The sequence below is a fragment of the Phyllobates terribilis genome, unplaced genomic scaffold (assembly GCF_046119375.1).
Source record: "Phyllobates terribilis strain yellow unplaced genomic scaffold, ASM4611937v1 Scaffold_2638__1_contigs__length_116883, whole genome shotgun sequence".
Classification (NCBI taxonomy): Eukaryota; Metazoa; Chordata; class Amphibia; order Anura; family Dendrobatidae; genus Phyllobates; species Phyllobates terribilis.
In genome coordinates this window covers 80,417-93,262 of record NW_027365395.1, presented here as the reverse complement: position 1 = coordinate 93,262, position 12,846 = coordinate 80,417, and the positions used below count along the sequence as shown (strand labels likewise).

Sequence of the window (12,846 nt, the reverse complement as noted above, 5' to 3'; positions counted from 1 at the left end):
TACACTGCACAGTACCACTCCTCCTGTCCTGTATATATACACTGCACAGTACCACTCCTCCTGTCCTGTATATATACACTGCACAGTACCACTCCTCCTGTATATATACACTGCACAGTACCACTCCTCCTGTCCTGTATATATACGCTGCACAGTACCACTCCTCCTGTCCTGTATATATACACTGCACAGTACCACTCCTCCTGTCCTGTATATATACACTGCACAGTACCACTCCTCCTGTCCTGTATATATACACACTGCACAGTACCACTCCTCCTGTCCTGTATATATACATTGCACAGTACCACTCCTCCTGTCCTGTATATATACACTGCACAGTACCACTCCTCCTGTCCTGTATATATACACTGCACAGTACCACTTCTCCTGTATATATATACACTGTACAGTTCCACTCCTCCTGTCCTGTATATATACACTGCACAGTACCACTCCTCCTGTATATATACACTGCACAGTTCCACTCCTCCTGTCCTGTATATATACACTGCACAGTACCACTCCTCCTGTATATATACACTGCACAGTACCACTCCTCCTGTATATATACATTGCACAGTACCACTCCTCCTGTCCTGTATATATACACTGCACAGTACCACTCCTCCTGTCCTGTATATATACACTGCACAGTACCACTTCTCCTGTATATATATACACTGTACAGTTCCACTCCTCCTGTCCTGTATATATACACTGCACAGTACCACTCCTCCTGTATATATACACTGCACAGTTCCACTCCTCCTGTCCTGTATATATACACTGCACAGTACCACTCCTCCTGTATATATACACTGCACAGTACCACTCCTCCTGTATATACACTGCACAGTACCACTCCTCCTGTCCTGTATATACATTGCACAGTACCACTCCTCCTGTATATATACACTGCACAGTTCCACTCCTCCTGTCCTGTATATATACACTGCACAGTACCACTCCTCCTGTATATATACACTGCACAGTACCACTCCTCCTGTCCTGTATATATACACTGCACAGTACCACTCCTCCTGTATATATACACTGCACAGTACCACTCCTCCTGTATATATACACTGCACAGCACCACTCCTCCTGTATATATACACTGCACAGTACCACTCCTCCTGTATATATACACTGCACAGTTCCACTCCTCCTGTCCTGTATATATACACTGCACAGTACCACTCCTCCTGTCCTGTATATATACACACTGCACAGTACCACTCCTCCTGTCCTGTATATATACACTGCACAGTACCACTCCTCCTGTCCTGTATATATACACTGCACAGTACCACTCCTCCCGTCCTGTATATATACACTGCACAGTACCACTCCTCCTGTCCTGTATATATACACTGCACAGTACCACTCCTCCTGTCCTGTATATATACACTGCACAGTACCACTCCTCCTGTATATATACACTGCACAGTACCACTCTCCTGTATATATACATTGCACAGTACCACTCCTCCTGTCCTGTATATATACACTGCACAGTACCACTCCTCCTGTCCTGTATATATACACTGCACAGTACCACTCCTCCTGTATATATACACTGCACAGTTCCACTCCTCCTGTCCTGTATATATACACTGCACAGTACCACTCCTCCTGTATATATACACTGCACAGTACCACTCCTCCTGTATATACACTGCACAGTACCACTCCTCCTGTCCTGTATATATACACTGCACAGTACCACTCCTCCTGTCCTGTATATATACACTGCACAGTTCCACTCCTCCTGTCCTGTATATATACACTGCACAGTACCACTCCTCCTGTATATATACACTGCACAGTACCACTCCTCTTGTATATACACTGCACAGTACCACTCCTCCTGTCCTGTATATATACACTGCACAGTACCACTCCTCCTGTATATATATACACTGCACAGTACCACTCCTCCTGTCCTGTATATATACACTGCACAGTACCACTTCTCCTGTCCTGTATATACACACTGCACAGTACCACTCCTCCTGTATATATACACTGCACAGTACCGCTCCTCCTGTCCTGTATATATACACTGCACAGTACCGCTCCTCCTGTCCTGTATATATACACTGCACAGTACCACTCCTCCTGTCCTGTATATATACACTGCACAGTACCACTCCTCCTGTCCTGTATATATACACTGCACAGTACCACTCCTCCTGTCCTGTATATATACACTGCACAGTACCGCTCCTCCTGTCCTGTATATATACACTGCACAGTACCACTCCTCCTGTCCTGTATATATACACTGCACAGTACCACTCCTCCTGTCCTGTATATATACACTGCACAGTACCACTCCTCCTGTCCTGTATATATACACTGCACAGTACCACTCCTCCTGTATATATACACTGCACAGTACCACTCCTCCTGTCCTGTATATATACGCTGCACAGTACCACTCCTCCTGTCCTGTATATATACACTGCACAGTACCACTCCTCCTGTCCTGTATATATACACTGCACAGTACCACTCCTCCTGTCCTGTATATATACACACTGCACAGTACCACTCCTCCTGTCCTGTATATATACATTGCACAGTACCACTCCTCCTGTCCTGTATATATACACTGCACAGTACCACTCCTCCTGTCCTGTATATATACACTGCACAGTACCACTTCTCCTGTATATATATACACTGTACAGTTCCACTCCTCCTGTCCTGTATATATACACTGCACAGTACCACTCCTCCTGTATATATACACTGCACAGTTCCACTCCTCCTGTCCTGTATATATACACTGCACAGTACCACTCCTCCTGTATATATACACTGCACAGTACCACTCCTCCTGTATATATACATTGCACAGTACCACTCCTCCTGTCCTGTATATATACACTGCACAGTACCACTCCTCCTGTCCTGTATATATACACTGCACAGTACCACTTCTCCTGTATATATATACACTGTACAGTTCCACTCCTCCTGTCCTGTATATATACACTGCACAGTACCACTCCTCCTGTATATATACACTGCACAGTTCCACTCCTCCTGTCCTGTATATATACACTGCACAGTACCACTCCTCCTGTATATATACACTGCACAGTACCACTCCTCCTGTATATACACTGCACAGTACCACTCCTCCTGTCCTGTATATACATTGCACAGTACCACTCCTCCTGTATATATACACTGCACAGTTCCACTCCTCCTGTCCTGTATATATACACTGCACAGTACCACTCCTCCTGTATATATACACTGCACAGTACCACTCCTCCTGTCCTGTATATATACACTGCACAGTACCACTCCTCCTGTATATATACACTGCACAGTACCACTCCTCCTGTATATATACACTGCACAGTACCACTCCTCCTGTATATATACACTGCACAGTACCACTCCTCCTGTCCTGTATATATACACTGCACAGTACCACTCCTCCTGTCCTGTATATATACACTGCACAGTTCCACTCCTCCTGTCCTGTATATATACACTGCACAGTACCACTCCTCCTGTATATATACACTGCACAGTACCACTCCTTCTGTATATACACTGCACAGTACCACTCCTCCTGTCCTGTATATATACACTGCACAGTACCACTCCTCCTGTATATATATACACTGCACAGTACCACTCCTCCTGTCCTGTATATATACACTGCACAGTACCACTCCTCCTGTCCTGTATATATACACTGCACAGTACCACTCCTCCTGTCCTGTATATATACACTGCACAGTACCACTCCTCCTGTCCTGTATATATACACTGTACAGCACCACTCCTCCTGTATATATACACTGCACAGTTCCACTCCTCCTGTCCTGTATATATACACTGCACAGTACCACTGCACCTGTCCTGTATATATACACTGCACAGTACCACTCCTCCTGTCCTGTATATATACACTGCACAGTACCACTCCTCCTGTCCTGTATATATACACTGCACAGTACCCCTCCTCCTGTCCTGTATATATACACTGCACAGTACCACTCCTCCTGTCCTGTATATATACACTGCACAGTACCACTCCTCCTGTCCTGTATATATACACTGCACAGTACCACTCCTCCTGTCCTGTATATATACACTGCACAGCACCACTCCTCCTGTATATATACACTGCACAGTTCCACTCCTCCTGTCCTGTATATATACACTGCACAGTACCACTGCACCTGTCCTGTATATATACACTGCACAGTACCACTCCTCCTGTATATATACACTGCACAGTACCACTCCTCCTGTATATATACACTGCACAGTACCACTTCTCCTGTATATATACACTGCACAGTACCACTCCTCCTGTCCTGTATATATACACTGCACAGTACCACTCCTCCTGTCCTGTATATATACACTGCACAGTTCCACTCCTCCTGTCCTGTATATATACACTGCACAGTACCACTCCTCCTGTCCTGTATATATACACTGCACAGTACAGCTCCCCCTGTATATATACACTGCACAGTACCACTCCTCCTGTATATATACACTGCACAGTTCCACTCCTCCTGTCCTGTATATATACACTGCACAGTACCACTCCTCCTGTATATATACACTGCACAGTACCACTCCCCCTGTCCTGTATATATACCCTGCACAGTACCACTCCTCCTGTCTGGCATATATACACTGCACAGTACCACTCCTCCTGTATATATACACTGCACAGTACCACTCCTCCTGTCCTGTATATATACACTGCACAGTACCACTCCTCCTGTATATATTCACTGCACAGTACCACTTCTCCTGTATATATACACTGCACAGTACCACTCCTCCTGTCCTGTATCTATACACTGCACAGTACCACTCCTCCTGTATATATTCACTGCACAGTACCACTTCTCCTGTATATATACACTGCACAGTACCACTCCTCCTGTCCTGTATATATACCCTGCACAGTACCACTCCTCCTGTATATATACACTGCACAGTACCACTCCTCCTGTCCTGTATCTATACACTGCACAGTACCACTCCTCCTGTATATATTCACTGCACAGTACCACTTCTCCTGTATATATACACTGCACAGTACCACTCCTCCTGTCCTGTATCTATACACTGCACAGTACCACTCCTCCTGTATATATTCACTGCACAGTACCACTTCTCCTGTATATATACACTGCACAGTACCACTCCTCCTGTCCTGTATCTATACACTGCACAGTACCACTCCTCCTGTATATATTCACTGCACAGTACCACTTCTCCTGTATATATACACTGCACAGTACCACTCCTCCTGTCCTGTATATATACCCTGCACAGTACCACTCCTCCTGTATATATACACTGCACAGTACCACTCCTCCTGTATATATACACTGCACAGTACCACTCCTCCTGTATATATACACTGCACAGTACCACTCCTCCTGTATATACACACTGCACAGTACCACTCCTCCTGTATATACACAGCACAGTACCACTCCTCCTGTATATATACACTGCACAGTACCACTCCTCCTGTATATATACACTGCACAGTACCACTCCTCCTGTATATATACACTGCACAGTACCACTCCTCCTGTCCTGTATATACACTGCACACTACCACTCCTCCTGTCCTGTATATATACACTGCACAGTACCACTCCTCCTCTATATATACACAGCACAGTACCACTCCTCCTGTCCTGTATATACACACTGCACAGCACCACTCCTCCTGTCCTGTATATATACACTGCACAGTACCACTCCTCCTGTCCTGTATATATACACTGCACAGTACCGCTCCTCCTGTCCTGTATATATACACTGCACAGTACCACTCCTCCTGTCCTGTATATATACACTGCACAGTACCGCTCCTCCTGTATATATACACTGCATAGTACAGCTCCTCCTGTATATATACACTGCACAGTACCACTCCTCCTGTATATATACACACTGCACAGTACCACTCCTCCTGTCCTGTATCTATACACTGCACAGTACCACTCCTCCTGTATATATACACACTGCACAGTACCACTCCTCCTGTCCTGTATCTATACACTGCACAGTACCACTCCTCCTGTATATATACACACTGCACAGTACCACTCCTCCTGTCCTGTATCTATACACTGCACAGTACCACTCCTCCTGTCCTGTATATATACACTGCACAGTACCGCTCCTCCTGTATATATACACTGCATAGTACCGCTCCTCCTGTATATATACACTGCATAGTACAGCTCCTCCTGTATATATACACTGCACAGTACCACTCCTCCTGTATATATACACTGCACAGTACCACTCCTCCTGTATATATACACTGCACAGTACCATTTCTCCTGTATATATACACTGCACAGTACCACTCCTCCTGTATATATACACTGCACAGTACCACTCCTCCTGTATATATACACTGCACAGTACCACTCCTCCTGTATATATACACTGCACAGTACCACTACTCCTGTATATATACACTGCACAGTACCACTCCTCCTGTATATATACACTGCACAGTACCACTCCTCCTGTATATATACACTGCACGGCACCACTCCTCCCGTCCTGTATATATACACTGCACAGTACCACTCCTCCTGTCCTGTATATATACACTGCACAGTACCACTCCTCCTGTCCTGTATATATACACTGCACAGTACCGCTCCTCCTGTCCTGTATATATACACTGCACAGTACCACTCCTCCTGTCCTGTATATACACACTGCACAGTACCACTCCTCCTGTCCTGTATATACACTGCACAGTACCACTCCTCCTGTCCTGTATATATACACTGCACAGTACCGCTCCTCCTGTCCTGTATATATACACTGCACAGTACCACTCCTCCTGTCCTGTATATATACACTGCACAGTACCACTCCTCCTGTATATATACACTGCACAGTACCACTGCTCCTGTATATATACACTGCACAGTACCACTCCTCCTGTATATATACACTGCACAGTACCACTCCTCCTGTATATATACACTGCACAGTACCACTCCTCCTGTATATACACTGCACGGCACCACTCCTCCCGTCCTGTATATATACACTGCACAGTACCACTCCTCCTGTCCTGTATATATACACTGCACAGTACCACTCCTCCTGTATATATATACACTGCACAGTACCACTCCTCCTGTATATATACCCTGCACAGTACAGCTCCTCCTGTATATATACACTGCACAGTACCACTCCTCCTGTATATATACACTGCACAGTACCACTCCTCCTGTATATATACACTGCACAGTACCACTCCTCCTGTATATATACACTGCACAGTACCACTCCTCCTGTCCTGTATATATACACTGCACAGTACCACTCCTCCTGTATATATACACTGCACAGTACCACTCCTCCTGTCCTGTATATATACACTGCACAGTACCACTTCTCCTGTATATATACACAGCACAGTACCACTTCCTTTCTTCTGGATATTTGAGATGTATTGCTCTCACCAATCGGTGTTTTCCCATCTTTGAAGAAGTTTCCGTGGTGCTGGGCTCGGTAGTACTCCGTACATGGGATGTATATTGGATCTTCATCTTCGTCATCTTCCTCTCCGTACTGCGCACAGAGCAGGGGGTGATATACTGTACAGCTCTGCTGTTACATATCCTCACCAGTATATATATATATATATACTTACATATCCGCCGCCTCCGTTGTGTGGGGGTCCCGGGGACTCACCGAGTATTTCTCCTCCCTCTGTCTCCAGATCAACCAGTGAGCTGGTGTCCAGATCCGACCAGTCCGAAAGCTTCCGCCGAAACATGTCTGCCGCTCCGCTGCCTGCCCCGGATATAGAGACCGGAGGAACGGGAGAGGTCAGGACGAGCACTGAATACGGAGGAGCCCTGTGACCGGCGCAGTACGGAGGGGCCCTGTGACCGGTGCAGTACGGAGGGGCCCTGTGACAGGTGCAGTAAGGAGGGGCCCTGTGACCGGTGCAGTAAGGAGGGGCCCTGTGACCGGTGCAGTACGGAGGGGCCCTGTGACCGGCGCAGTACGGAGGGGCCCTGTGACCGCTGCAGTACGGAGGGGCCCTGTGACCGGCGCAGTACGGAGGGGCCCTGTGACCGGTGCAGTACGGAGGGGCCCTGTGACCGGCGCAGTACGGAGGGGCCCTGTGACCGGCGCAGTACGGAGGGGCCCTGTGACCGGCGCAGTACGGAGGGGCCCTGTGACCGGCGCAGTACGGAGGGGCCCTGTGACCGGCGCAGCACGGAGGGGCCCTGTGACCGGTGCAGTACAGAGGGGCCCTGTGACCGGTGCAGTACGGAGGGGCCCTGTGACCGGTGCAGTACAGAGGGGCCCTGTGACCGGTGCAGTACGGAGGGGCCCTGTGACCGGTGCAGTATGGAGGGGCTCTGTGACCGATGCAGTAAGGAGGGGCCCTGTGACCGGTGCAGTACGGAGGGGCCCTGTGACCGGTGCAGTATGGAGGGGCCCTGTGACCGATGCAGTATGGAGGGGCCCTGTGACCGATGCAGTATGGAGGGGCCCTGTGACCGATGCAGTACGGAGGGGCCCTGTGACCGATGCAGTATGGAGGGGCCCTGTGACCGGTGCAGTATGGAGGGGCCCTGTGACCGGTGCAGTATGGATGGTCTCTGTGACCGGTGCAGTATGGAGGGGCCCTGTGACCGGTGCAGTATGGAGGGGCCCTGTGACCGGTGCAGTATGGATGGTCTCTGTGACCGGTGCAGTATGGAGGGGCCCTGTGACCGATGCAGTATGGATGGTCTCTGTGACCGGTGCAGTATGGAGGGGCCCTGTGACCGGTGCAGTATGGATGGTCTCTGTGACCGGTGCAGTATGGAGGGGCCCTGTGACCGGTGCAGTATGGATGGTCTCTGTGACCGGTGCAGTATGGAGGGGCCCTGTGACCGATGCAGTATGGAGGGGCCCTGTGACCGGTGCAGTATGGAGGGGCCCTGTGACCGGCACCATAAGTAGAAGGTGCAGGGTGAGGGGAGACCCCCGGGTGCTGCAGGGCTGAGGATGGGGCGCGGGGATCTGCGTCCTCTCACCTGAGCTCCGGCATTGATGGGTGTGAGATGCAGCAGATCTGTCTCCAGGGAGAGAGGAAGAGGAGGAGAGAGCAGTGCGGAGACTGAGGCCATTACCTCCTCCCCATCACCGAGGATGCTGAGCTACCGCACATGTACCACCCCCTCATACACACTGTATCCAAGCCTATCAAGTGAATCCATCTGCTGAGCCGTGTATCTAATCCTCTGCAGTGTGATACTGTCTGCTGAGCCGTGTATCTAATCCTATCCTGTGTGATACTGTCTGCTGAGCCGTGTATCTAATCCTCTCCTGTGTGATACTGTCTGCTGAGCCGTGTATCTAATCCTCTCCTGTGTGATACTGTCTGCTGAGCTGTGTATCTAATCCTCTCCTGTGTGATACTGTCTGCTGAGCCGTGTATCTAATCCTCTCCTGTGTGATACTGTCTGCTGAGCTGTGTATCTAATCCTATCCTGTGTGATACTGTCTGCTGAGCCGTGTATCTAATCCTCTCCTGTGTGATACCATCTGCTGAGTTGTGTATCTAATCCTCTCCTGTGTGATACTGTCTGCTGAGCTGTGTATCTAATCCTTTCCTGTGTGATACCATCTGCTGCGCTGTGTATCTAATCCTATCCTGTGTGATACTGTCTGCTGAGCCGTGTATCTAATCCTCTCCTTTGTGATACTGTCTGCTGAGCCGTGTATCTAATCCTCTCCTGTGTGATACCGTCTGCTGAGCCATGTATCTAATCCTCTCCTGTGTTATACCGTCTGCTGAGCCATGTATCTAATCCTCTCCTGTGTGATACCGTCTGCTGAGCTGTGTATCTAATCCTCTCCTGTGTGATACCGTCTGCTGAGCCGTGTATCTAATCCTATCCTGTGTGATACTGACTGCTGAGCCGTGTATCTAATCCTCTCCTGTGTGATACTGTCTGCTGAGTCGTGTATCTAATCCTCTTCTGTGTGATACCGACTGCTGAGCCGTGTATCTAATCCTCTCCTGTGTGATACCATCTGCTGCGCTGTGTATCTAATCCTCTCCTGTGTGATACTGTCTGCTGAGCCGTGTATCTAATCCTCTCCTGTGTGATACCATCTGCTGCGCTGTGTATCTAATCCTATCCTGTGTGATACTGTCTGCTGAGCCGTGTATCTAATCCTCTCCTGTGTGATACTGTCTGCTGAGCCTTGTATCTAATCCTCTCCTGTGTGATACTGTCTGCTGAGCCGTGTATCTAATCCTCTCATGTGTGATACTGTCTGCTGAGCCGTGTATCTAATCCTCTCCTGTGTGATACCGCCTGCTGAGCCGTGTATCTAATCCTCTCCTGTGTGATACCGCCTGCTGAGCCGTGTATCTAATCCTATCCTGTGTGATACTGACTGCTGAGCCGTGTATCTAATCCTCTCCTGTGTGATACTGTCTGCTGAGCCGTGTATCTAATCCTATCCTGTGTGATACTGTCTGCTGAGCCGTGTATCTAATCCTATCCTGTGTGATACTGTCTGCTGAGCCGTGTATCTAATCCTCTCCTGTGTGATACTGTCTGCTGAGCCGTGTATCTAATCCTCTCCTGTGTGATACTGTCTGCTGAGCCGTGTATCTAATCCTCTCCTGTGTGATACTGTCTGCTGAGCCGTGTATCTAATCCTATCCTGTGTGATACTGACTGCTGAGCCGTGTATCTAATCCTCTCCTGTGTGATACTGTCTGCTGAGCCGTGTATCTAATCCTATCCTGTGTGATACCGTCTGCTGAGCTGTGTATCTAATCCTATCCTGTGTGATACTGTCTGCTGAGCCGTGTATCTAATCCTCTCCTGTGTGATACTGTCTGCTGAGCCGTGTATCTAATCCTCTCCTGTGTGATACTGTCTGCTGAGCGGTGTATCTAATCCTCTCCTGTGTGATACTGTCTGCTGAGCCATGTATCTAATCCTCTCCTGTGTGATACTGTCTGCTGAGCCGTGTATCTAATCCTATCCTGTGTGATACCGCCTGCTGAGCCGTGTATCTAATCCTCTCCTGTGTGATACTGTCTGCTGAGCCGTGTATCTAATCCTCTCCTGTGTGATACCGCCTGCTGAGCCGTGTATCTAATCCTATCCTGTGTGATACTGACTGCTGAGCCGTGTATCTAATCCTCTCCTGTGTGATACTGTCTGCTGAGCCGTGTATCTAATCCTCTCCTGTGTGATACTGTCTGCTGAGCCGTGTATCTAATCCTCTCCTGTGTGATACTGTCTGCTGAGCCGTGTATCTAATCCTCTCCTGTGTGATAATGTCTGCTGAGCCGTGTATCTAATCCTATCCTGTGTGATACTGTCTGCTGAGCCGTGTATCTAATCCTCTCCTGTGTGATACTGTCTGCTGAGCCGTGTATCTAACCCTCTCCTGTGTGATACTGTCTGCTGAGCCGTGTATCTAATCCTATCCTGTGTGATACTGTCTGCTGAGCCGTGTATCTAATCCTCTCCTGTGTGATACTGTCTGCTGAGCCGTGTATCTAATCCTATCCTGTGTGATACTGTCTGCTGAGCTGTGTATCTAATCCTTTCCTGTGTGATACTGTCTGCTGAGCCGTGTATCTAATCCTCTCCTGTGTGATACTGTCTGCTGAGCTGTGTATCTAATCCTTTCCTGTGTGATACTGTCTGCTGAGCCATGTATCTAATCCTCTCCTGTGTTATACTGTCTGCTGAGCCGTGTATCTAACCCTCTCCTGTGTGATACTGTCTGCTGAGCCGTGTATCTAATCCTATCCTGTGTGATACTGTCTGCTGAGCCGTGTATCTAATCCTCTCCTGTGTGATACTGTCTGCTGAGCCGTGTATCTAATCCTATCCTGTGTGATACCGTCTGCTGAGCTGTGTATCTAATCCTTTCCTGTATGATACTGTCTGCTGAGCCGTGTATCTAATCCTCTCCTGTGTGATACTGTCTGCTGAGCCGTGTATCTAATCCTCTCCTGTGTGATACTGTCGGCTGAGCCGTGTATCTAATCCTCTCCTGTGTGATACTGTCTGCTGAGCTGTGTATCTAATCCTCTCCTGTGTGATACCATCTGCTGAGTCGTGTATCTAATCCTGTCCTGTGTGATACCATCTGCTGAGCCGTGTATCTAATTCTCTCCTGTGTGATACCATCTGCTGAGCCGTGTATCTAATTATCTCCTGTGTGATACCATCTGCTGAGCCGTGTATCTAATCCTATCCTGTGTGATACCGTCTGCTGAGCTGTGTATCTAATCCTTTCCTGTATGATACTGTCTGCTGAGCCGTGTATCTAATCCTCTCCTGTGTGATACTGTCTGCTGAGCCGTGTATCTAATCCTCTCCTGTGTGATACCATCTGCTGCGCTGTGTATCTAATCCTTTCCTGTGTGATACCATCTGCTGCGCTGTGTATCTAATCCTCTCCTGTGTGATACCGACTGCTGAGCCGTGTATCTAATCCTATCCTGTGTGATACTGACTGCTGATCCGTGTATCTAATCCTCTCCTGTGTGATACCATCTGCTGAGCCGTGTATCTAATCCTCTCCTGTGTGATACCGTCTGCTGAGCCGTGTATCTAATCCTCTCCTGTGTGATACCGTCTGCTGAGCCGTGTATCTAATCCTATCCTGTGTGATACTGTCTGTTGTGCCGTGTATCTAATCCTATCCTGTGTGATACTGTCTGCTGAGCCGTGTATCTAATCCTATCCCGTGTGATACTGTCTGCTGAGCCGTGTATCTAATCCTCTCCTGTGTGATACTGTCTGCTGA

General features: G+C 48.2%; 1 protein-coding gene across 1 annotated transcript in view; it reads right to left on the bottom strand.

The window, feature by feature from the left end:
• Positions 1-9,247, bottom strand: part of LOC141246833 (anoctamin-7-like) — a gene marked incomplete at its 3' end in the record, with an annotated part of 32,221 nt that extends 22,974 nt beyond the window's left edge. Inside the window, exons 1-3 of the mRNA XM_073669153.1 lie at positions 9,090-9,247; positions 7,706-7,848; positions 7,515-7,623 (exon numbers count right to left, since the gene is read on the bottom strand). Of these exons, the coding sequence (XP_073525254.1) occupies positions 7,515-7,623; positions 7,706-7,831 (235 nt within the window). The remainder of the gene's footprint in view (positions 1-7,514; positions 7,624-7,705; positions 7,849-9,089) is intronic.
• Between the last annotated feature and the right edge of the window lie 3,599 nt (positions 9,248-12,846).